The sequence below is a fragment of the Glossina fuscipes genome, unplaced genomic scaffold (genome assembly GCF_014805625.2).
Source record: "Glossina fuscipes isolate IAEA_lab_2018 unplaced genomic scaffold, Yale_Gfus_2 0, whole genome shotgun sequence".
Lineage (NCBI taxonomy): Eukaryota > Metazoa > Arthropoda > Insecta > Diptera > Glossinidae > Glossina > Glossina fuscipes.
The window spans coordinates 25,603,844-25,630,962 of record NW_023998414.1 but is presented as its reverse complement, the minus strand read 5'-3'; the positions used below and the strand labels follow the sequence as shown (position 1 = coordinate 25,630,962).

The 27,119-nt window shown below is 31.5% G+C and overlaps 1 protein-coding gene and 1 long non-coding RNA gene across 2 annotated transcripts in view; one reads left to right on the top strand and one right to left on the bottom strand.

Annotated features, from left to right (window-relative positions):
- The window catches only part of LOC119639102 (cytokine receptor-like), a 48,422-nt gene extending 22,154 nt beyond the window's left edge, over nt 1–26,268 (bottom strand). The window contains exons 1-3 of the mRNA XM_038036340.1: nt 26,147–26,268; nt 11,651–11,778; nt 333–475 (exon numbers count right to left, since the gene is read on the bottom strand). Of these exons, the coding sequence (XP_037892268.1) occupies nt 333–475; nt 11,651–11,778; nt 26,147–26,190 (315 nt within the window). The 5' untranslated portion in view covers nt 26,191–26,268. The remainder of the gene's footprint in view (nt 1–332; nt 476–11,650; nt 11,779–26,146) is intronic.
- On the top strand, nt 22,328–26,098 carry LOC119639169. The gene is made up of 2 exons (XR_005247540.1): nt 22,328–24,966; nt 25,036–26,098. It is a non-coding gene; the product is annotated as an uncharacterized LOC119639169 (long non-coding RNA).
- Nucleotides 26,269–27,119: the final 851 nt, after the last annotated feature.

Below are 27,119 nucleotides of genomic sequence, written 5' to 3'. Positions count from 1 at the left end.
ATCTCTCTCATCTATAGGATATAAATTTCCGAAGATTGTTCTACAAAAGTAGTGTAACGATGATGAGTGGAAAAAAATTCGGTCACAACCGAATATAATTTTTTTTTTTATTTTTTTTTTTTTTTTTTTTTTTTCGTCTTCGTTGCTGTTTCTTCTGCTATATATTTTATATTAGTTTTATCGATTTGATTTAAAGCGTACGGGTCAAAATAAAATCTTTAGATAAAAAAAAGGTGTGAAAATTACCACCGCTTGCCGATTGGCTAAAAACTTTCAAATTACAATAAATTATTAAGTGTTTTTTTTTTTTTTGATTATATACACGTACATACCTGTATGTCATCGCTAGGCTGTTGTATACGTCGTTTCGATCTCTCCTCATAAAACCATATACGAGAACTGTTCGCCTCTGAAAGTGTGCACCTAATGGTTGCATTTTCTCCAGTCAATAACGACAGTGATTTAGGGTCCATTTCTGAAAGATAAAAAAAAGAAAAAGCAAAAAAGTGAATAAATACGAAAATAAGGTTATAAAGAAAGTAAGAAATGAATTGTATTTGGTTTATATCGAATCTTTTGTTACCCATCACTAGCTTCGGAGACTCCACAAAGTATATATATTCTTGGTCAGCATCAAATTGTGAATCGAATTAAGCATGTCCGTCTGTCCGTCTGTCCGTCTGTCTGTCTGTATAATGTCTGTTGTAATCATAAAAAATGAGGCTATCAACTTCAAATTTAGCAGAAACTTTGAAAGTTCTTGCATGCAGGTCGGTGTTGAAAATAGGGCGAAACAGTCGAAAGACACGCCTATAGTACCATATAAGCTGAGAACACCTCTGTCTTTCAAAATAGGATAAAAAATTGATTTCTTATATATATTATATATAAATATATATGCAAACCTCTAAAAAAATGGAAAAATCGGCCATGCCTATTCAGTTTTATGCAGTGTCATAATTTCATTTATTTTTTTTTTCAAAATCTTTCTTACACACAGAAGCAAATGTCAAAACCCTCACAAATTCTTGACCAGTTTCAAATTTCGAATGCACCTAAGCATGTCCGTCGGTCCATCTGTCATTCTGCACAACTGCCTTTCGCAAAAGTGAAGATATCGCCTAAAAGTTTTGAAAGTGAGCTAATCTTTTCAAAAGACACGCCCACAACGCCCAGACGTATATGTAACGACAATTTTTATTTTGAAAATAAAAAAAAAATCAGTCTTTCTTACTCCATACTGTAGAGCATGAATGTATTGTTACTCTACGTTTTTTGTCTTTTTGGCGATGGATATAAAAGAACCGCGTTACTACAGAATATAATTTTCTTACTTGTTGTAAATGGGAATTTCTCTGAAATAATTGTATAAACAAAAGTCCTTATGCGTTACAGTTCGTCTTTTTTAGGCAACCTTTCAGTTCATTATTAAAATGTCTGATGACGTTTTTTTTGCCCTAAAGAAAGCTTTTAGGTCTCCACACGTTCCTTTTAACGACGAAAAAATTGACTGACTTTACTAAATCAATTCCAATACTGATATATACGTACCCTATGATACCTTTTATTCGTATTAATATAATTTAACAAATTTTGACAAATCTAATAAACCCTCAGTAGTAGCTTATCCATATTTGATTAAACGATAGAGCAATGGTTCATTGGCTCGATATTTTCAATCATATCGCATATCTTAAATATGCAGCTTATATGATTCTTGTATAATTTTCCAATACTTCATTAGTAATTTCATCAGTTCCTTACCCCTTGCTCTTGGTCTTAATGGACTACCGTTTCCTATCGATTGTAGAGCAACGCATGAAAAGGTTAACTTGGCTTGCAATCTTAATTGAACTGGAGAAATAAGACGTATTTTTAGACAAAGTGTTTTCTCGTATGCCACATTTTAAGGTAGATGAATAGACGCTTCTAATGCTCAAGCTTAAGCTGAAGTTTTTTAAATTATATACACTATCCAGCTGTAGCGCGTATAAAAATGAAAATAAAATGAAAACAATTGAAGTCTTAATAATTTAATAATGATTTATTATTTTTTGCTTCAAGCATCAGTTATGCTCCACGTAATAAAACAGTTTTATTCACTTGAAATTTCCCGCAAAAAGTACAAATGTACAACAAGTTTAATTTGGTACCGCTTTGCGCAGCACTTATGTGCATAATGGAATCGACAATAAGCTCTCAGTTTCAGTTAAAATTTCCCTCAATTGTTGCTATACTTGGTTGGAATTAAATGTTAAAAAAATCCATGCACTTGCCCGGACAACAATGCAAATGGTTGAAAAGCGGTGGTCCTAAAAAGTATTCGACGGCGGAAACTGAGTAACTAAGAAAAACATATACGTTGTAGAATGAATTTCACATAAATGCGGTTCAAGAGAGTTGTTAAAAAAGATGTTAAGGTCACATGTGTTAACGAAATAATATTCATTTTGAATTTTTCGGAAATTTTTCTTTTTTTTTTGAAACTAACTAAGTACTTATGTAATTTGCAATCAATAACTAAAAATATCTGTTAATTTTATAAAAAACAAAAAAAAAATAAAAGAAATTCTTTATTAATCTTATATACAAACTGAATGAATTTTCTAGAATATGTGAAAAAAATTAATTACCTAAATGTGCCAAAAGTGTGAAATGAATTATTATATATAAGACGCATCAATCCTGCGTCTTAGCTTACCTTGATTTTATTGAACACTTTGAAAAGCAGTAAGCATTTCTGCCAACAACAAACGAAAAGTTTAATTATTTAAAACTCGATTAAATAATTTTGAACTTTCTTCCTGTTCGTTCACCCTAGCATAAAATCTTCAACGTCACGCAATAGGCAAATATATTTGTATATGGGAGGGCAGTTTCATTTTATGATCCTTTGGTAGCACCATAGTTCCTATTCTCATTTTCATTCTTTTCGTTTGAAATTTTAACAATGATTGACTTTTCTTTTGGTTCAAATAACAACTTTATCCCTACGTCGGATTTCCGATATTGAAACTTAAACTAATTACATTGCGTGCCGCAGAGTCCTTCAAATGAAACCTGCCTGCAGATAATGATTTTCGCATTGGGCCTTTTTTTTCATTATTTTTAAAATTTAATTTTTTTATAATTTTCGCGAATTATTCTATTATTCTATTAGATTTTCTCTCATTCCAAAAATGTTATCAGAGAAATTTCTCTTTTAGGCGATTACGAAGTGTTTCGCCATGTTAAGAGCTTAATACGACTTTGTATAGAGAACTTGTAAGAAACGAGTGAGAGCGCTATAGTCGGGCAAGGTATGCCATTAAATACCCTACGTCACATTGTCTAACGCATTTGTTATCTTTATTTTAGAACACAACAATTATTTCTCAAATACGCATTTATGGGGAAGTGTGCCCAAAACGCGACCTAATGTAGTACATGTTAAAACCTTACATAAGGCATGACCCTAAAATAGACGTAGATGGTCCAAATTTTAATGAGTGGGTGAATTTTCATCACCACATTATAAAAAACTTTGACTTTTCTGCTCTACAAAGGGTCAATTTCCGTTAAAATCCTTATTAGGGTTGAATCCAAAAAATAGACCGAGAAGGTCCAAATTTGGTACATTCCATTTTCTTATGTTGATTTAATATTAAAATAAAAATTATACCTTTTTGTCGTATGAACTTTAGTTTCTATTATATGAGAGGGGGTTCAATAATTGCCCTAGCCGGTCTAGAGTTTTCATACCAATTTTAGAATACCGAAATACTACGACTTGCCTACTTTTGCCGACAAGTTTTGAAAATACCAATTTTTTTTCATGTATACGACCTTTCAAAATACGACGTTAGCGGTCGAAAAAGGTGAACCGATCCGAACCATTTGCAATAGCGTTTGTGCTTTGGCCAAAAGACTTCATTATACCAAATTTCATAGAAGAAAAATTGTGACCTATAGGTTGAACACAAATTTAGATGGATAGGTATTAGACGGACATACGGATAGAAAGGCTTAGACCAATTCAGGAATAGATCGGTATAATTAGCCCTCTTACGTGTTACGTACGGCCGAACTGAATTAATATAGCATGTAGCACCAATTGTGTAGGGTGTAAAAATAAAGCGGATAAACTAGAGAAATATGTAAACATTTTTTAGTAAACAGTAACAGTTTTTCTAAGAAGTGATAACGGATTCGGCCCATTTTCAAACTTAATCTGCATATAACAACCGTACGCACGAATACACCTGAAAATATTTTCAACATTTAAGATACACTTCACTTAGTTGCAATCTAAATAAACATTAAAAAATTTACCCCTCACACCTATGAGCGATAAGTTATGTGTTTCTTGCAAAAATGAAGACATGTCAGTGCGGTCGCCATTGACATTAAATACGAGAATCGGTCAGACTAAAACATTAAAGAGAAAAAAAAAAATTTACTTATTCTAAATAATGCAAACACATATAAACACATATGCGCAGATATATGTACTTTTGGTTAATTTATGGACATGAAATACATGAAGCCGTAGACGTTTAAAACACGAGTTATAAAATATTATTACAAGGAATTTGAGAAGGTTGGTTGTTCTTGGGAAATTTGAAATTGTACTCATGAGTTTATAGTAAGAGCGACAGTCACACAAAACATATTTTATTTAATTTGGTTCTATATAACTCGTTGCAGATATTCTCTATGTATGGTGCAGATTATTGTTTCTTATATATACATATATATATATATATGATATTATAATTAATAAATCTGTCATTCATTCCGCAACAAAAACAACAATTTTTTTATTTAATTCACTTTATAGATTTGGATGCTCAACATCGAATACCGGGAAAAGAAAACGAAATAGAAGAAATTTGTTCACGTGTTTCAAACAGTTAGTTACATTGACAATGTTGAGAGTACAATGGGGATGGGGGCGGAGGAAACTGGCAGCTTTATGTTAGTAGTAAGCGGATCTGCGAAACAAATTTTGCCAAATTTCAAACGCGATTCATTTAAATTTTTTCAACTTTTTTCCGTTTTATATTTTGTTTATACTGCAATGTTAACCATTTTTCGTGATTTTACCTTTTTATTTAACCTCTTGTTGAGATGAAATTCGTACCATTGAATTGTGATTTTTAATTTAACGTAGCTTCTATTTACAATTCTTCGAAGATCTATTTACATATTATTTACTAGAACTTACTTTTACAAGACATTAATTTTCTTTTCCAGTCTGGTCTGTTTGTTCGAAAATTGCAATTCAACTCTGTTGACTCGATTCTTACTTGTTCTCTGCAAAACGGCCGCTTATATACCCCTTTTACAAGCAAGTTACCATTGCCTACCCTTACCTAATCTCTTTTTTCGCTAAATTTCTGTTAATTGTTGTTAATCTTTTCGCGTATCGGCCGCTGCCTAAAGCAGGTGAAGCGTGTACGATTGTGTCTTTGATTTTTGCTGATTGTGCGATTTCGAACTTGCAACAATATATTGATTTTCTTTTGTGTTTGGTTAGAGGAGCAATGAAGAAAAGAATAGCATTTGTGGATACGTTTAGAACGATGGCAAAGGCCGTTGCAGGTGTGTTGGCTCTATCCTATGCAGCTTGGGAAAAAAACTAGCCGCGTTAGTGTATTATGTGTCACGCAAGCAAGTCCCGGATAAATGTTTGAGTATGGTTGAGCGAGGATCATTGATAGACAAATCCTAAAGCTTATCTTTTTAGAACACCGACCGTGGCATTGGTATTAGCAATACAGCGCACTTTACGCTGATGCTTAATGTTACGGAGACGTTCATCACTCATGAACATGTCAGCGTTTCCAAGATCTGGCAACTCCCGATAATAAATACGATTTGCACTTTAAGTTTGATCGGAGGTAACTGATGCTATCGAATTTTTGTATTCATGTTTCGTCCAATGGCCTTGGGTTTGTATTCAAGACTGACCGATTCTTCTACGTTGAAACTACCGAAGAAGAACGGTTGTTCATTATTTCTCCCGTGCGTTTTATATCCTAAAACTCGACCGATCCGAACCATTTGCAATGGAGTTCGTTCTTGTCTTGGGTCAAAACGTCTCACTGCATCAAATTTCGTCAAAATATATTTAAAAAATTGCGATCTGTAGCTTGAACACAAATTTACATTGACAGAGATGAGAGGGACAGACAGGCTTACATCGAATCAGAAAATGATTCTGAATATGATTCTTATCTTTCGGAAAATGATTTTGAATCGATCGGTATAATGAGGCGTGGGCCTATTTTAAGTTCTTCTGGGTCTTACAAACATCTTCACAAGCTTAATATAGCCTGTACTACAAGTAATGTATGGTATAAAAGGCAATATAATAAAGACTTGGTAAGATTGAAATTATTTATGAAATAAGTTTTAAAAAAGTTTCATAAAGAAAATAAAGAAAAGAGCAAAATTATTTAATATTAAGGGAACTTATGAAAATTTTAAACGAATTTAGAAAGTCATATAAGCAAAGTCTCTGTTGAAAATTCTTAAAAGCAAAGGATTAATTAACACAAGGAATGAATACTGTAATGGGCTGCGAAGCACCAGTAAATACCCACAAAACACCCTGCAGATATACTTATATAACTTTTCAAAACAAGGCATTAGGTTTCAAGGCATAGGGTTTCAATAGCGTTTATCTTAAAAAGACAAGAAACATCATTAGGCGGACGAAGGGATGGACATATTTCATCATTACCCGAATCGATCGGTACAAGAGAAGTTGCGCCTATTTTGAGCCCTTCGTAGGTGTTACATAGGTTCGCACAAACTTAACACACCCTCTATCAGATAGTAGTGTAGTGTAGTGTAGTGCACACATCAAAGTCTACAACTAAAAACTTAAAACGTTAAGAGAAAACTCAAAATTGAAAAGTTTTCGGAAATAATAAAGCAAACGCAGTCTGCTTTGATTGTCCCGTATATATATATTTACTTATATATATATATATATATATGTATATTAACAATTGAAAACTTCGAAATTTTCATAAAAGAACAAATAAACTCTCTATTAATGGTTATTTTAAAATTTAGAAAATAAATTAAAAATTGAAAAAGCACACATTGTGTAACAATAATGTAATCAGGATGGAAAACTTCATAAGTCAAAAACATAAAGCGAGAAATTACGAAGAAGAGGCTTCCGAAAATAAATTGGTGAAACGCAAGCACAAACTGAAGAACTTTTTGAAAATGCTAATAGCAATGACATTTCATCCATTCCAAAAGAAGACTTTGCATCGATATCAACCTTCTCCAGTGATGCGAAAAAGGGAGAGGTCAAAATCAATATGATTACAAAAAAACAGAAAAAAAAAAAAATCAAAAATTAATATATATATATACGAACGAATACTTTCACGAGGAAACAATTCCAATATTTCGAAAATAATTCTTCAAAATTTGAAATTCTTATAAAAAGTTCAGATCAATTATACGAAAAGCAAAAACAATTAAAAATCGAAAAAGAATTAAATTCAAACACTCCGTCCCTGAGAGACTCTTTAAATATTGTGAATTAAAGGAAGCAGGAAAACGCGGCAATCGCATATAGCATCATTTTTAACTTTTCTATCTGGCGATACGGTCCAATTGAAACGTCTTAATGCGTTGCGTTTAAAAGACTTTTTTTTTAAAGAGTTATTTTCCAGAATTTAAAAACATCAATCTCGGCGATTATTCACTTTCCGATGCTTTCCGATAAACATGAAAACACAATTTAAATTTCATGTCTACTAATGTGGCGTTTTCACGTTTGGCCGAATGATAAATCATCGCGAATCCTTGGCATCAATCACGACAACATTAGCAATAGCAAGCATACGCATGTTGTTGTTATGATGATGAGCCAAGAAGTAAACGGTAAACATAATACATTGTTGAAAGATTGCATTATGCGGACTCGAAACACTACGAATACTTGTATAACAATCGCAATAGCTATCCGCAATTGACTTGCGAAACTCAACATTTCCAAGGATAATAATAATAATAATAATAATAACAATAATTGTGAGCGATGACGTTAGACTAACGATAGTATTCTGGCTGGTTCTTGCAAATCATGCTGTGGATGTCTGTCAAAAATTCGTTTGCAATTTTAGTCACACTATATATGTTTGCCCTTTTTTTTTTATTTTTATTTTTATTTTTTTTTTTTTTTTGCTTATAATAAATAAAAACTCTTTTCATAATTTAAGTTAATTAATATATAAATGTTTTTTAAAAGCATTAAACTTATCTGATCTGTTTGTGCAGCGGAATTTGTTTGATGAATAAATAAATAAACAAATGAGAGATTGTTAGGGAAAAGATTTTAAATACATTAAAGCAGATGAGAATTTCATCATGACAAGCGACCGCAAACCATCAAAACAGTGCAAAAATCATGCAAACAATTGAATCCAACTATGAATAAGTATCAAGTTATGTTTGGATGTGGACGAACCGTCCATATATCCTCAACGCAGTGTATCTTCAAAGGAACAAATACGAAAAAGTGAAATTTTGATGATCTATGAGATTGCGCGGATTTGATACGCTCTTACACAGATACCGTATATGGTATGGTATTATTTAGCGAGTTAGTTGTGGTTGTAATGACTGAAAAACCTAATTATTTGGTTTTTTTGCCCGGTTATGTTATGTCTGAAAAGCGGGCTTTTTCATCGATTTAACAAATGTTCAGTACCAAGCTGCGCACAACAACTTCCGATGCTTTTGTCAAATTTTTGGAGACGATTTTTGTGCTCAGGACCTGATTTGGCACAGATATTACACATGTGGACAGATGGAAATACTTAGACAGACATGTAGCTTGCGTTTGGTTGGATCTTCTTCTTTAGCGTTATATCTCGTACGATATAAGAGGGACTAATTGCAAAGTATAGGATGAAGAAAGTTCAGTGGGCGAAGTGCACTGAAAACATTGCATTCGATATGAGTTCCAGGAGAGCAGCAATGCGTTAGTTGTTTGTAAAAATTTATGTGATACGTTGCAAGTGTTCGCACTGCCAAAAATGGTTTGTCAACTTGCGTTCCGAAGATTTCTCTCTCCAAACGATAATGGCATTTTGCAGTCCATGTTGGAGAGTAATTGACATTCAATCACCTTGCAATTGCGAATAAACACGTCATCTGCCATTAGATTACTGAGTAACGCCTAAAGACTCTTATGGGTTCTTTAAAGTCTTTTTCGGAGCATTGCAAATTTTTTTACAAAATCCATACATACACCCATCCATTGTTAGTGGGCATAAAAATGCTAAAGTGGCCTTGTCCATCTCACCTGAGGAGAAGTCTGTCCAGCAGTCTTCTCAGCATACCCTCATTTGATGGAACATGGTTTTTTGCCTAAACGTTTTCGTTTAAAATACAATAACTTACATCTTATTCGTTGTATTTGGGCTTACATACATTATTATTTTAGCACTCGTTCATTATGTACGTCATATCGCACGTAAACATTACTTTATTGTTGTATTAAGTTTATCATTTTGATTGGTAGTTAATTAGAATTTTACTAAATCAATTAAAACAACAGCTGCAACGATTTGTTGCTGAAGTTTAAAAACATTTTATTTTACAATTTTCTTAACAGCATTATCGTCGAGAAATCTCTATCCTTCAATACTCTACACAACAACGTCTTATATTATTCTTCAAAAAATCCGAAAAATTATGCAATGTCTCCGAATCATGCTTTAAATTCGAGCTTTTAAATCGGTTCAGGTCCAAAAAATGGATCCATATAGTCTAATATTGTGACGATTAACTTGTATCCCACATTATTAATATAGATCCGCTTTTATGATAAGATATAAGAACTTTGTGCCATGTAATGGCTTACTTAGTGCGTTACAGCCCCCATATATGGTGAATGGTGCAAAAAATAGATCTACAAAGTGCAAATTTAGTGCATTTAAGTTTTATATCAAATTACTACTGTGGACAAATTTTCCACATAAAATATCCAAAATTGCATCTTTTTAGCGTATAAAGGCTTACCTACCAAAAAAAAAAAGTTTGTATGGGCGGGGAATAAAAAAAAAAAAGTTGGTCTAGTCGATTCAAATTTTTCACTACCTAAGGCATTTGATCCAGAAATTTTCAATCGCATAAATTATCTTTCGTATAACGGCACCTACATAATATACACAATATATGCGATGTGATCGTAAAAATATTTTCCGATTCTAATTTCCATTCTTAATATTGTTTTTGTTTGGATTACAACAACATCTCATCGCTCAAGAATTGTCATCTATACGGACAGAGGGACAGACAAGTTTAAATCAATTCAGAAATTCAGATCAGAAAAAACTTCCATATCAACTTCTTCAGGGTGTCACATAAATCCGTACAAGCTTAACATACTTTGTACCATAAGTTGTTTTAGGTATAAGCAACAAAACGAAAAAGTAAATAAATAAAGTATATACTGAACTAATTGTCTTAATACATCTGCTGGACATGCATATACCTATATGCTTATATATATATGTAGGCTTTCAAATAGAGTAAACATTTGTAAGCTTTTATATATGTGTATGTTAGGTGAGCACAAACAATCAGCCAAATAGCGAAATAGGTGTAAAAAATAGAAGAAGAGCAAAACAATAAGCGCTCTTCTAAGTCAAGTGATATACAATTTAAGTATAAGATATGCATGCACATATAACTATACAATTTAACATCCACCTACTACACTACTATGGTTATGTGAACAATCGATCCAATCACGTAGGAATAAATGTTTATAATATGCGATGCGCACATATAACATGTATTATTATTATTATTATTATAATTATTACTATTATTATTATTATTATTATTATTATTACTATTGCCGTCATTTAAGCACTATTTTAAGTTGGTTGTCTAATATATCTGCATATTTTCTAGGTAGATATTTTTATAATATAATTATGAACAATACACACAAATAAGCATTGTCCTTACAATGTATAATCTATGCATGGTTTACGTAACACGATTCGATGATATATTAATTTTAGGCAGACACTTGTAATCATTTAAGAAAATCGTAATTAATTCCTCATAATACAAGCCTGATAGTGATCGTAATAGATTAGTGAAAGTAAGGCATAGGCGCTCGAACTCCAAATAGCCGGCTATCCCTCTTTCTATTAACGTTTGCAAAATCCTCAAAGTCATAGTACGCATAAGATGATTCGCTTAAGAATTCTCTCTCTCTCTCTAAATATCTAAAGCAATATAGTAAATCAAAAAAAAAAAAAAAAATTAAAATGAAAATATTTTGATCGTAATATAAAACTAACTGAAAGAAATTCTTAATATTTCTTATTCTAATTTCTTTAAGAATTGAATATTTACATTAAAAGACTTTGATCCCCTACATACATTAGAATGCAATAGATCCGTTAAAATGTCAAGTCAACTAAATGCAAGCGGCTTTGGACGCTTTGCATGTTGGGCAATCAAGATTCGTTGTTTCTACTATTTTATAAGCTTTCCAGATTTCACGTGTGTTTGGCCATTTGTTTAAGGAATAATTTTGATTTACATGCAGTGCTGTCGTCTTTGGTGATCTTGGTGTATATTTCTTTTACAACTATTGCTATTAAATACTTACCGCCAGGAGATTTTATTGACGCCGTTGCTGTCACTAATGTATAGCCGCCGCCGCCACCACTGGTACGTGTTGTTGTCCACTGCAATAGCGCAATTATAAATGCAACTGCGCGTAATCGCCAACTGAAACTGAAATTATAATCGAAACAGAAGAAAAAAAAAAAGAGATGTAATTATTAATTATATATTTTTTGTTTTCTTTTTTTATTTATTTATTTATTTTTTTTTTTGCTTTTTTCCTCTATACTTATAGCTATTGTTTACATTTGATTACAATTTTAATGAAGACAACAATATTATTATTATTAAGTACATATGTAAACACATAGGGGAAACTATCATATATCACGTATCTACACACATTCGAATTTCTCGTCAGTCATAAAGTTAGACCAAACGTTAAGTTAGCCTTAACGCGAATCACGGATACTCCGACACTAATATTCGGAATATTTATTAATAAAATAAATATATTAGGGAACAAAAAATTAAAACGTTCTACTCGAGTTACATCGACTATTAAATCATCTATGTCATTTTGTCTAATACTCTTTGTCTAAAAATTACACTTTCCTGCCGTATAAAGTCTTATTTTCCGTGATAACTCTCGTATGAGATGGGATCGAAAAAATTGGATGAATTTTCTTAATAAAATTAAACAAATTAACATATGCGATCAGAAAAAGGCTTAATTTAGTGCGATTGGATGTAACACGCAGAAGGGCTTAAGATGGACCCAACAAAATCATAATCTCAATTGATCTAAGCCTCTCTGTCTGTCCGTCTGATTTCTCCCCACATACATTTTTGTACAGATCGCCATTCTTAAAATATTTCGATGAATATTTTTGAGATCCTGCCATAGGACAGTATTAAGATTGTACTACACTAGATTGCGTTTCGGGCCCGCTTCCCCATAAATACGCACTTGAAAAATATGCCTTTGTATAGGAACATATAATGGATATAAATTTGATGTTCTATAATAGAATTAAGAATTATGTTAGACAATGTGATTTAGGGTATTTAGAGGCCGGCCGTACTTGATCGTTTTTTTATAACAAACTTTTGATGGGAGATGAAACATGAGAGAGAAAACAAATATGTCACATTCATTTAATATATGTCTACATATTACTCTTAAGCGATTTTTATTGCGACACTTTTTCAATGAAACATTGCATGTTCCAATTTTATCGAAATATCGCCACAATCACGTACTGCGAGTTGAACACAGTACATATGAACATGTAGAAAAAACGATTTAAATGGATTCCGAAACGAATATGTAAATCGATCGGTCTAATATAAAATGCAAAATCTGCCTCATGTGCTTGCACGTGTTGCATACAATCGCCTAAATTTAATATACCCTTACCACACGTAATGTCCGATGTAAAAATCTTTCAGTTGAATGAACTAAATAGTGTTTTAAGTTAATTGAATTAATTAAAACATTTAAATATTTAATCAGTTAAAATCTGAATTTTAATAAAACAAAAAAAAATATAAAACATTATATTTGTTGATTTAATTATTAATGCATGAGAAGAAGAAATGATACCAGAAATTTATATTTTTCCCTTTTCAATATTTGCTATTTAAAATAAATAAATGAAACTAGCTTCTCGTTTTTCATTAGTATAATCGTAAATTGATCGCATTCATACTATATATTTATACGCTACATCCTTTCATGCACGAGGATATATTAAACTTGAGCGGCCGGTTGTAACATCCGAAAGGATTTCTGAGATAATAGACTCATCTTTTTTTATGCCGAATTTTCTGAATTGATATTGTCGCTCTGCCTTCGTTCGTACAGACATGTCCGATGTCGGCCCATGTATACTTATGTTCAACCTATTGGTTGCAATTTTCGGCATATATTTTGATGAAATTTGCCACACTGTTGTGTTTTGGATTGGATCACTTTTTTGGGCAATCCCCTTATGAAGTCTTCTTTTAAATAAATAAATCGTTATAAGAAAAAATATTGCAAATTTTTCGAATTTCTAAACTGGTGTGACAATTTTCGATTGGACGAAGCAATTGTTTGAAAACTTGTCATACAATGTTTTCGGCGAACACTTAATCTTTATACGTTACAAAGGATTAATTTTCAATAATTCTTCATGAAAATTCGTTTCTAATAATAGTTCCACATAAAAATGAACTTTACAGAATTTGGACTAGATAGGCCTGTGTTTTGAATTCCAATCCATATAAGGGTTGAAAGGGGAAATATAAGACTTTATGTGCCAGAAAGGTCTAATATTTATTATTATATTAGGTTGAAAATTTATCCTCAATAAATCAACCATGGCGAATTTTGATCATATAGATCTATTGTTTATACCGCATCGTATATAGGAGCTTTCATGAAAGCAAACACTTCCATGGCGAGAAAGCCTAATTTGTGGTTTGCTACGATGGAAGAGCTCCCGGAAAATTAAAAATCTCTGACAAGCAAATTTGGTTTGCTAAAATTCGATCAACATAAAGGCGTTCATGAAAACTATCCACTTCCATCAAAATAATTTGGTGTACAATTAATATTAAGCAAAGTCGTGTAGGTTATCTAAGGGTCGGCCTTGCCCGACTACTTTGTTTTACTTGACTTTATATATCTATATAATAAAAATTCTTACTATTTGCAGCAGACGGATTAGGAGTGTATATATTTAACATATGTTACGATTGGAATGAAAAATTATTTCGCTATTTTTCATTATCGAATTTGTAAAAATCTATGCAAAGATTATGGGGAATTTTTTTATTCACGTTACATTCATTGATTACATGATTGACGCATTGCTCAATCTGGTTAATCCATACTATAGCTGAAATTTTTGTTTTCGATCATTGGGCAGAAATACAAGAAAGGCTTCTCTGAGCAGATGAAAAGTTTCAATGCACGAAAAGTTTTTAATAAACTTGGCACAACGTTCTTTATTGGTTTTTCGCTTCTTTTCTTTTCTTCTCCTTTCTTTTTTTCCTTTTCTTTTCTTTTCTTTTCTTTTCTTTTCTTCTCCGTTCTTTTTTTCCTTTTCTTTTCTTTTCTGTTCTTCTCCTCTTTTCTTTCCTTTTCTTTTCTATTCTCTTCTGTTCTATTATTTTTTGCCTCCTATCTGCTCTTCTTTTCTCCTGTATCCTGTTTCTTTCTTTTCTTTTCTCTTCTTTTGTTTTCTTTTCTCTTCTTTTTTCTTCTTTTATGTTCTATTCTTTTTTTTTTTCCTCCTATCTGCTTTTCTTTTCTTTTATATCCCGTTTCTTTCGTTTCTTTTCTTCTTTTCTACACATTCTTTCTGGTCCCATTCCCTTACTTTTCTCGTTTCTTGGCACCAAATTCTTCGCTGTTCTTTCTCATCTTTTCTTCCCTTTTTTTTTTTGCCTTTCTTATCTTTTATTGCCTTCTCTCGTCTTTTGGCACGCTTTCTTATATTCCGTTTCTTGTTTTCGTTTCTTTTTTTTTTTTCATCTTTCTTCTGTATTGATCTGCTCTCTCTCATTCTCTCCGTCTGCTCCGTTTTAGTCTCTTATCTTTCTTTTCTACACATTCCTTCTCGTCTTAATCCCCTACTTCTTATTTTTTTTCTCATCTTTATATATCTTCCTTTCCAATTTTAGCTGTTTTCCTTTACTTTGTTTGCTTGTCTTTACTTACATATAAAGTATATAAGAGATTAATTAATTAATCTGAATAGCTCATGCAATAAATAAGCTATAAACTTAACTTAACTATGTATCATTAACAGTTGTGAATACGAAAAAATTCCTTTATAATTTTAAATGGAATATTAGAATTTCCAAAAAATCCGGTTGTGGTTTTCATATTTCACATCAGACATTTGTAACTATCAATAATAGTTGTAACACAAGTCCGGTCTCTCTCTGATTGATTTCCCATTTTATATATAATTGCATTGCACTTTGTACATATTGAAAGCATATTTCAATGAAATTGAACGTTTAATAATCGTTCGTATCGAGAACCATTTCATTAGAAATTGAAGAAGACAAGATAGAAACATTTTTAGCAAAATTTTTACCAAATACCTAATAAATAATCTTTTTTTTGAATATTTTTTGTTTTTTTTTTTTCTTAACAATAAAGTTTATTAAAATATATATAAAAAAAAAAAAAAAAAAACAAAAAAAATTCATTACAAATAATGTGAGGTACTCGTACAGTCGGGCAGTATCCATCCATTCTTTACTTGAGTAATAATTGTTTTCATTTCCACAGCGATAAATAATATTAATCGCAATTGCGTAAAGAAATCAGTTTTAATAAAATTTTATATATAAATGCATTTTCAATACGGCAGCACGGAACGGTCAAACGAAAACCACAAGATATTATTTTTGAAATTATTGAATAATCGAAAAAAAATTACAACTCTTTTCTTTTATTCGATAGATGGATGGATTTTGTTCAATGTTTTGTGTCCGGTCTCTTCTACATTCTATTCATTATTATCAATCACATATATTAGCATGCATATTAGCTAAGGGATCGATAATAATTTGGAGATTTTTTGCGACAACAAATTTTCAAAGAAATTCAGATAATTATCTATATTGAGTGTGTCTTCTGCCCGTCGTATCGACTGTCTTTTCTCTGTGCACTTTTGTTCTATGCGTATATGTATGTATGTTTGCGGTTGCTTTCAATGATAAATAATAAACACTGCGCACTTATATACTGGGAAATCAAAAACGAATTCTTTCTTCATATTAAAAAATATAAGGAAAAATTATTTTTTTATTAAAAAAAAAAAACAAAAACACAAACCAAGAAAATTATACTCAGTCGTGACAGAATCTTTTAAATACTCATCATTGTTATCTTAAAAAAAGACAAAGAAAAGCGGTAAACGAACTAAATTTTCATGCTCGACAATATGAAGTGGGTGCGGTTGTTGTATTTTTTTTTTTTTTTTTACTCTCAAAATAGAATTTTTACCATAGATACCAAACAGTTGCGCAGACGGACACATGGACCGATGAACCTTGAAACCGGCCAAGAATTTAGATAGTTTATGAGGTTTTTGAATCCTTCTATGACGCGTTATAAAAGTTTTGAAAAAAGAAATGAAACTATGATATTCTACAAAATGAAGTAGGCGTGATCGATTTTTTCCACATTTGTAGATGTACTACAGCATCGTCCATAGAATTATTGTTCAAATATTTGTTGATTTATCCCGTTGTAGTTTATGAGTAATGAGCAAAAAAACAATTTTTTTATTTTTTTAAAAAACAGAGTTTTTTCTCAGTTTACTTGGTGCTGGTGTGGGCGTGTCCATTTTCAATCCCAACCTACGTGCAATGCCTTACAATGTTTCTACCCAATTTGAAGACAATAGCAGAATTTACATCGACGGAAAGAGGGTCGGATCGTTTCAAAAGTCGATGCTGATTAACGAGGTCTCTGGGCGCTTTCGCCTGGGCGTTGCACAAATGTTTTGACAAAACGGATATACCGTATAATGAATCGTTCTAAAAATAATTTCACTGAAAGCTTATATAATACCTCTTTTGTCTATAATTGGGGGGGAAAAAAACAAAAAAACAGAAATGAAATGAAAAACAATAGAAAATGTCGAACATTAAAAATAAAATACTTTTTTTTTTTTGCAAAATTTCGAAAGTGTTGTAATGAAATTCTCAATCTCGTAAAAGCAAAATACAAAACTTTAAAAGCCAAGATATAGACTTTAAGGGAGGGATGTGAAGGCAGTTTCATTACATGACGTCTTTCACGCAAACATCTACATCTATGCAAAGTAGATTTATTCGGCTCATAATAGACTGATAATATCTCTCGTTCAAGAATATGTTCAGGATAATTTTTCAAATTAAAATAATTTGACATAAATGACATAAGTGAAATATCTATCGTTTGAAAGATAGGATTTACGAAGACTCAAGAGATTTGAGATCTCGAATTTCATCATTTTTGAGAAAAGAATAAAGTAGTGTGATTCATAGACCTAATATGCTTTGGATCCACCTTCACCAAATTCATGTGTGTCGTCTTAATGCTTTAAAAATTCTCCGAATCGTCGAATCTGATATAAATATACGCATAAGACATGGGCATCTTGCCATAAATCTACTAAAAATAGTGACAAATTGAAAAAAATACTAAATATCTCAATACATTTCTCCCAGTCAGTCCCAAACAATTGCATCGATTGGATACTAATACGAAATTTAGTACAAGCATTTAATCCAAATCAATAATCTTAGACGCGCAACTTTAATGATCCTACCAAGTCGAGCAAGGAAGAAGAAACAAATTTCAGATGAGGTTTGTTCTTTCTCTCGGCATATATGAGAATAACAGGGGAAAACTTAAACTGAAGTATAGGCGAAGAGATATAGTCAAGTTGTTTATTCTATTATATCTTCGATGCATATTTGTATGGCATAGAGACATTTGTGCAATTGAACCTTTTCAAGCTGTTGATCGCTTATGGGGACGTTTACGTTTTTTTTTTTTCTTTTATAATTATAATTACTGTCTAAATTTGACATTAGCTTATTCACTAAAAAATCCCTGAATACGAAAAATAAATTTTTTATCGTTTGACTGCAATTAAGCCGGTATTTCCATTGTTTAATTCGGCAAACAAACAGACAAATCGAGTGAAGTAGATTCTTGGAAGTGCAGTATTTTTGAATTATTTCATCAAAGCGATGATATTTGATGAAAATAAGAAGAAATATCCTAAATACATGTAATTGTAATAAATTCCTAGAAATTTTGAAGGAAAAATTTGTAGTTATTTTTCATTTTGTAAGGAATTCACAAATGTATACCTACGCGTACGCATAGCTATCATTCATGATTGTGCTTTAACTTAAATATAGTCATAAGTAAAATTTAATGTTTCGTGTAAGCGCAGTGAAGAAGCGAAGTCAAGGTAGTATATATAAGTGGATCGATAGCTGATGCAACGCCATACTTATATTTCGTACAAATATTTACAAGAAACTATTCAATACGGCATTTACTGCGAAAAGAACTTCACTATGCAATATAAAAATGTCCGAGATGAAAGAACAATACAACAATAAATTACTCAATGATTGTGAAAATATTTTTATACAATAGTACTTCCACTATTGGATATGTTATTGGAATATTTCCCAAATACCTTGAAAATCATAAACTTTTCCTACCACAATATCGTTAAGAAGTCATTTAAAGGCAAAGAGGTAGTATAGGTACATAGGTACTATAAGAAAAACTAGAGTATCGGCGAGTTCTAGCAAACTCTTGGCAGAGAACGATTTACAAAAGGTGTGCGAGCGAGAATCGATTTCCGTTGCCGCGTACACTTCCAAGTTGCCATGAAAATAATAAAGTTTTCCGGTGTGGAACCAAAGGACATTGTACAAAAGGAAAAATTTTATACCAATGGCATGGATATAATAAAGTTATGCGTAGATATGTTTGATCGTATGACAGTACACTATTCCGCATTCTGCAAAAAGTCGAAAATTTCACCATAGAATTGCATATCAATTTTTAAATATAATCAATTAAAAAAAATCATTAAAATGTCTCGTCGGGAGTTTAAAGCAGCAATAGCTAAAAGAGCTAAAAGACAAGGCAGAACTGCATCTGTATGCATCCCGAAGCTAAACTAAAGTTAATTTTGAAATCAAACTGAACGGCATAGGACATTATCCTAAATCTCGTCTCAGATGCCATGATAGATATTGTGTAAGACGAATCGATTTGCCTGGAATCGATGAAAGCATTTCATTCATAAATTACCAAAAATTACTCAGTGGCCACAAATGTGAACTTAATTTTTTATTTGTTTTTTTTGTGAATTTTTATTGTTTTCCCCCTTTGTTTTATGCTTTTTACATTCCTTTCAATATAAAGTTTTTTCTTACCTTCAAAAAAAAATCATTCCTGCAGACGTTAAGTTAATATCCTCCCCTTAATGAAAATCTATACGATTTGTACGTCACAAAGTACGATATATATTAAATGAGTAAACCTTTGTTCGTATCGTGGGAAGCTAAATAGTACATGATGTATATTTAGGTGAGTAGATTTTGATCTTGCAGTCAAATTTCGTAAGTAAAGTCTTGCTTTAACTTTTTACCCCCCGCTCAGGTTATTATGTACGACATAAAATTGACATCGACGATAAACGATTAAGAATCGAGAATACATATAGCAATAAAGAGTAGCAGTATTAATGCCGATATGTTTTTTGTGTAAATATGTTTATCGCAAGAGTGAAAATTTTCGCGGTATAAAACACACATTAACGGTTGCGTATAGAATGAAATGTCAAATCGCATTTAAAAATATGGTTAAATTAAAACTGCGAGCCATTGGGTGAACGGAAAACTTTCCTATAAAAATTCTAGGAAAATATATTTACGCGTATATAACATATTTATAGATAGGTAGGCACATAACTTAAATATTGTCTATATATAAAAGTGTATGTTTGACTTTGGTCATTTGTAATCACATCGTAAACGATGCGGAATTCTACAATTTCGAATTTTGTCGATATCAATTTTCAATTCAATAGAAGCGAAAACTAAATATATATTATTTTATGTATGTATTTATTTAGGTTGAAAACCCCAAATGGATTTGATGAAAAATATTTCCTTTTAAACCTATTAATATAATTTTATTGTTAATTTAATATTTAAGCGGTAGCGAAAGGTTCATTTCACACCCGATTAGATAATATTTTGTACATTTTCCTATATATTGACATAAATGTTAAATGGGAAAAAGTCGCGTTTTATATGCTAAAATAACTCGGAAATGATATATGAATTCTTTTTTGTTTGTTTTTTTTTTTTTTTGATTTTTGATTTTTGATTTTTACCACTTTTTTACCACCTTTGTTATATATGGACAACAAACAAACAAAGTTCATCGAATAAAAAGTGACAATGCATGCTTTTAACTTTTCATTTGAAATTTATTCTATTTTTATCGAATATTATAAATTTAAATATTTCCCAGGAATATTATTAAGGGCTGTTTCGAAAACAATGAACACCTTTTGCAATAAGAAGAAAAAATAAAAAAAAAATAAATAAAAAAAAAAATATTATAATCAGATGGAAAGAAAAAAGAATTCTTAATAATAAAAACTCCCCAAAGAAGGAAATCATCATCATTGCTATCATCTGCATTTCTTATGTCCAAGTGTTGGTAAAATTAAATGTATATATGTGTCGAAGTATATACATATATATATATATACATATATATTTATAAATATGAATGTTTGTATGTATATGTATTTATACATATGCGTGCATATATTGAAAAGACAAAAACAGTAACAATTCTCAGATATCTTAATTTTTCCCAGTAATCTGACTCTTGAACTCTTAAAGAGGCCACCATCACCATCAGCAACTATGAAAAACAAAAGATGAGTGAATACCTCTAACTTAGCCACAGACTTATATGTAAGTATGAATATATGTACTTTTATATAGAAATGTATACAAAAGTCAGAGGTAGATGACCAAGAGTTGGGAGTCTAAGCAACAAGTTAACAATGATGCTTAGCACACAAATAACAAGAGAAACAACAAAAGCTTTTTTGTTTTGTTTTGTTTGTTTTGTTTTTTTTTTTTTTCGTTTTTGAGAAGAAATAAATAAAAAGACAACCATGTTAATGATGAACTGAATGAAGTAGCGCACAAATCAGATAACAGCCAGCAACCAAACAAGCAGTCGATCATGAGTTTGTTATATTGTGGCGCGATATATCGTCTCCGTACCGTTTTCTATAGGCTATTTGGTTAAAGTGGGTTTATTTATGTGTGCACCCTGGTTTGCGCTCTCAGTCAGTCAGTTTTGACTTGTTCCTGCTAAGTACACTAAACGTATATATATTTATTTGTGGTGGCATTGGTGGTTTGGTGATGATGGTCGGATGATAGTTATTGTTAAAAATGTAAAATTATGATTTCTCAGAAGTAGCTGAAATACTGCAAAAAATATAAAACGAACAAAAACAAAAAAAAAAGCATAAGTAATAAAACAACACGCAAAACTACTTGCGAATGCCATGACATAAGGAGAAGATATATTTGTAGCCGCTGCCAACGAATGAATATAAAAGGACATATGTATGTGAGGAAACGCACACACACACACACACATATATATATATATTTTTTTTTTTATTTTATTTTTCTCTTTTATTATCAATTGGTTGATACACTCTGCATATATATATATACATGTGTAGACGTCTCTATATGTGTGTAAACATCTTCGTAACGTGAACCTAAAATGCCTGGCGAACGTAAAATGTTGCTTTGCACGTTTTATAAACGTTTCAAACTGATACCTAAAGCACATCACCATTATAATTATCATTTTAATCGTCGTCTCCATCATCGTTATTATTTGTTTTGCTTTCAAAACATACCAATGCCTGCGTGAAAAAGTCGAGCAAATGAAAACCGCATAAAACGCAACTGTCAGAACAGCAATTGTAACAAATGTTACCTGAACACGATTAAACAGCAGTGCAAAACTACTGTACCGTGTCCACATTAAAACAATTTTAACCGTTTCATATGTTTCTTTGCACTTCATTTTATTTTCGCAAATGAAAAAAAAAAAAAAAAAAAAAAAAAAAAAATGAAAAACGAAAAACGAAAAAGGAAAGAGGAACAAAAGTAGAGAAATTCTTTTTTTAAAATTTTGAACCTCTCCGGAGACTATTTTACCATAACTCGTAACTGTCCAAAGCCAATAGGGGCACGGGGGAGCATTGAAGAGAAGGCCTTCAAACTTATTGCATTTATTATAAACAATTTTGGTCGCAAAATTCCGTTCGTCGATGTCGTTCGCAGCGTGAGTGGCCAACTGTGCCGAGATTTTGAGAGCGCATTCATTAAGATCTCTAAGTTAAACGAGATTTTCCTAAATTTGCAAATAGAAGGGAATATTATGCATCGTGAAGACGTTTAGCAAAAATGCACAACAATTTTCTTTGCCCACTGCAGCGTTTAATCTCCGGAATGCTCTTCCCGCTTGTCGCTCGATCAACACAACGCATTAGTAGGTCATTTGATCTGGAGATCAATAATAAAACTTTAAGGATGTATTTGTGATCGGTATCGAATTCTGTTTCATTCAAATGAAACTTTCTCAACAAAGTTTCTTTCGTTTTCAAAATAATATCTAACCATGTATGAGATATGAATGTATCGTTATAATCGGGGACTCGTACAACACAACAACGCAGAATGGAGTGTCAGTGTTCGCTTGGCTTTAAAAACAACTAACAACAGAATGAAAGCAAGTTATGGCAATCATTTTTCCTAATTGATTACCGTAGCAATGAAATCAATAACACACTGCCAAAAGAGTGTTTCCAAACTTGACTTGACTCAATTAAAAACACCACCAGTTCGATAGAAAAACCTAATTTTAACAAAGCAAAAAGTTTACTTCTCCTAAAGACATGAACACATTGGCATAAAATGTCAACTTTCAATAGCCCAATTGAAGAAATTTTGTTATTCTCGGAAAAATCACTTTAGAGATACGGTAAGTGAAAGGAAAGTGATGTAGTATAGGTAGTAAGTAGCGGAGAATATATTAAAGGATATTCATGCCGCGGGTTTTCGAGTTGTTTCCTTGTTAGCTTGCAAAAATGTATTAGCGTTTAATGAGCCTTATAATCTCTCTGTTCTGTTTATGTCGATTTTGTATGTATACGCGAATGTGGATATTATACTGACATTATCGAAATTGACAGAATAAGCCAAAGTCCGATGGCAGAGAATTGATTTGATAATGAAGATGCGGAAAAATATTTTTCAAATTTTTAATAAATGATAAGTAAAAACGCTACAATGGGTCACGGCCCACTATTAAATACATCAAACCATCGTACAGTTATTTAAGGCATTCTATGAGAAATGCTCGAATAATTGGATTGATTCAAACTTATCTGTCCGTCTCTCTGTCTCACGTTTTCGGGATTACTATTCATGAAAAGGATAATTAGAATACGCCTGTTCACTGGTCTACAGTTTACGAAGCAGACTTCCCAATATATTCCTCAAGCGAATGCTACGTGGGAACAGTCTTTTTCCCCGTTAAAATATAACGTTTAGTCAACACATGTTATTCGGATTTTTCTATTCTTTTGAAGATGTCACTAAAACCATATGAATTCGACAATTGAAATACTATGGAATTTTGATGGGCATCCATTGAGGGTAGGAGCTTTTCAAAAATGATAAAGAAAGTTGTCATTAATCCCGGGACTTATTGATCGATATATTTTCTTCACTAGAGTACGGATCACACCTTAAATGTTTAAATGTTCAATCAAAATCAATGACGCAGTCGATTCTTAAACTTAACATCTCCATTCTATTAAAGATAAACCAGAATATGTATATATGTATGTATAATATATTTTATAGGATACCCATTGTATATATTTCCGCACGCTGTAAACATTCATTAAAGTTAATATGCCCCCTGTGGATGGTGTATATAATCAGTAATTATAAACATATTGTACGTCTTTTCGCACAAAGCGATTAAACCTAATGATTGAACATAAATAAACACGCCTTTTGTGATTGTTTTAATACAAATATAAATTACTTACTTACAAAAGAGAATTGCATTGAAACGATCAAATTTCGTTTACAAATTCAAAACAAATTCGAAGCAATAAACAAATACATATTCGATAAAGATAGAAAAATAAAAATATTAGTAAGCAATAGACAAGTGAATCGATCAGACAAGAAACTTTTTGGGGCGTTTTCAACTGACTTCACTGTAACTCTCATAATCCATCAATTGAATCAAATTTAATCTCGAGTTTTATTACAATTTTAAACTCATTCGCAAAAATGTTTTGTGATACGTCTTTTTTTTTTTTTTTTGCCAAAGATATTTTAGTCTCTCCCAAGTGTATGCGTACATATCATTTTGTAGATACACATGTATATATATATATATATATGGATATATATATGAAAAGGTCTTATTTATCAATGAAATTTACGTAAATAAATTTCGAATACATTCATTGATCAACAATACCCCTTATGTTATTTATACTTACAGACCGTATTCAAGCAGTTTACTTTCTATTTTATTCCTTTTGTTATTTTTCTAGGTGAAGCAAAGACTATCGGTCGACTATTACAGTACGCAAGGGAAACAATCTGTCTATTATTGTGTAAAGAGGGCTTTTTCAATTTATTTTAAATCTCATCCACATCTGCATATTAGAGGAAGGAAGGATACGTATTGTAAAATTCTCAAAAAAAAAAAAAAAAATAATAATAATAATAATAATGATAATTTTTATATCCCTTAAGAGATTTCTTAAATGGTGCAAGAACGTTTTTATTGCCAAACATAATTGTATAGCAAAGTGCGGGAAACGTGAGATGCGTTTTTACGAAAAATGAGTTCACGCAGCATAACTCTCAACGAATTACATGCCTTCACTCATCCATTAGAAAAGCGTGCGAGAGAGATTTGCGATAAGTTAATTTCATTAGTAAAAGTTTGGCAAATATTCGCCAAAATGTGTTAAAAAAATTAAAATTTTTAAAAACCTCTTCATACTGCTCGAACTATAGCGATGTAAATTAAATGAGATTTGTTTCTTTTTTTTTTTTTACAAATCCCAATAGGACGCTTCAGAGAACCCACAAAGCGCATATATTCTTAATGAGCAGCAAATTCTGAATCGATTTAAGCATGTCCGTCTATCCGGTTGTCCGTCGAAGTAATATCTGAAATGTTGCAAGTTGTTGAGCCAAAGTGCTCATTACTCGATATAAGGATTCAAATTTTCACGTCCATGACTTCTATATCATCCATAGGAGGCAAAAAAAAAACAAAATCCTATATAATTGTAAATCAGCTTATAAGACCAAGAAATCAAGGCGACCAAAGGACACGCGGACATGCTTAAATCGATTAAGAATTTTGTGCTGATTAAGAGTGCATATGCTCCGGAAGCGTTTTTGAGGCTTCTTTCTGGCCTTTGCAAACGTTTCGAAAAAATGGATATAATTCTCATCCTTCGGTGATGCGTATAGAAGCAGGAAAATAGCAATTGCAAATCTGACAAGATTATTGCCAATGTATAAGTATTATCTTCTTCTTTTTTTTTTTTTAATACACTTTAAAATTGATATCTTAGTATTTATTTAAAGCAATAAAGGCGATGGAGCGGAAAAATGTGCCAAAAAGTTTGGAAATTATTGCAGTAAACTTAAACTGTACGCGATTGTAATGGACTTGAACTTTATAAATGTCCCGTATCGAGAGATTTGTGGATGGAAACGTCTTTCTATCGCCCGCTAACTCATCCATGTGCGCAGCTTTATATCTTTAAGTTAAACTTAAGTTAGCGCCCGAAAATAAAATTGTTTAATAAATCTTCAAATGTAATATAAGCAAGAAGTAAACACTTACCCAATTTTCCAGGTTCTGTTCAATTTGAAGTTCATGCACAGCATTTTTGTAAAGTATTTTCTCTTACTTCTTTGTGTTATCGTTGTTATTTTTGTTGTTGTTTTTTTTTTTTTTAATTTTTATTTATTTATTTATTTTTTTTATTATTTTTTTTTTAATATGACACCTTGTTTAATTTTTTCTTATAACTTTTCTTTAATTTATACATACATATACATACATTTATTGATGTATATATATATATATATATATATATATATATATTCAAGTATTCAAGTAATTATTTATGAATGTGCGTATGATACAATTACTACAACTAGCTTGTTTATTTATTACTGTGAAGAAGGCACAAAATATTTAACTTATAACATTCCACGCATAAGTATGTATGTATTTACAGAAAAATTTCTAACTTATACACGTTCAGCACTCATTCAATGAAGTCGTGGTTATATCAGGCGTAAATCTAAAGGTGTTGAAAATTAATGTCTAAATACAATTAAATTTTACTCAAGCAGCTGACATTAAGCACATAGCACGACGTGAGAAACGCAACGAATTAACTCCATGTGAAAATGTGCACAAACGAGCGAGCGCATTTAATAACTCGTCATTGTAAGCGTACAACCGTTACAATATGCGGAATTGTTGTTGGCAAAAGTCAGTCAGATTAGTGCAGCTCTAATGAATTCCACTCGTATGAATGGAGAGTAGGTCAGTCGCTTCATTCACAAATCAAAGTCAAAGTCAGTACTCAACGCAGTGTTAATGGTAAAAAAAAACATAAAATAAAAAATAAAAATAAATAAAAACAATAAATGAAGAAAAATAAATAAATAAAGCGAACGGATTATTTCTTTAAAAAAAATTTCACTATTATCATCGGCATCTACAACAGATACCACCTAATGTGTAAGTCATTATTATCATCACTTGACTTCGGCACAACCCCATTAGAAAATTATGAATTATT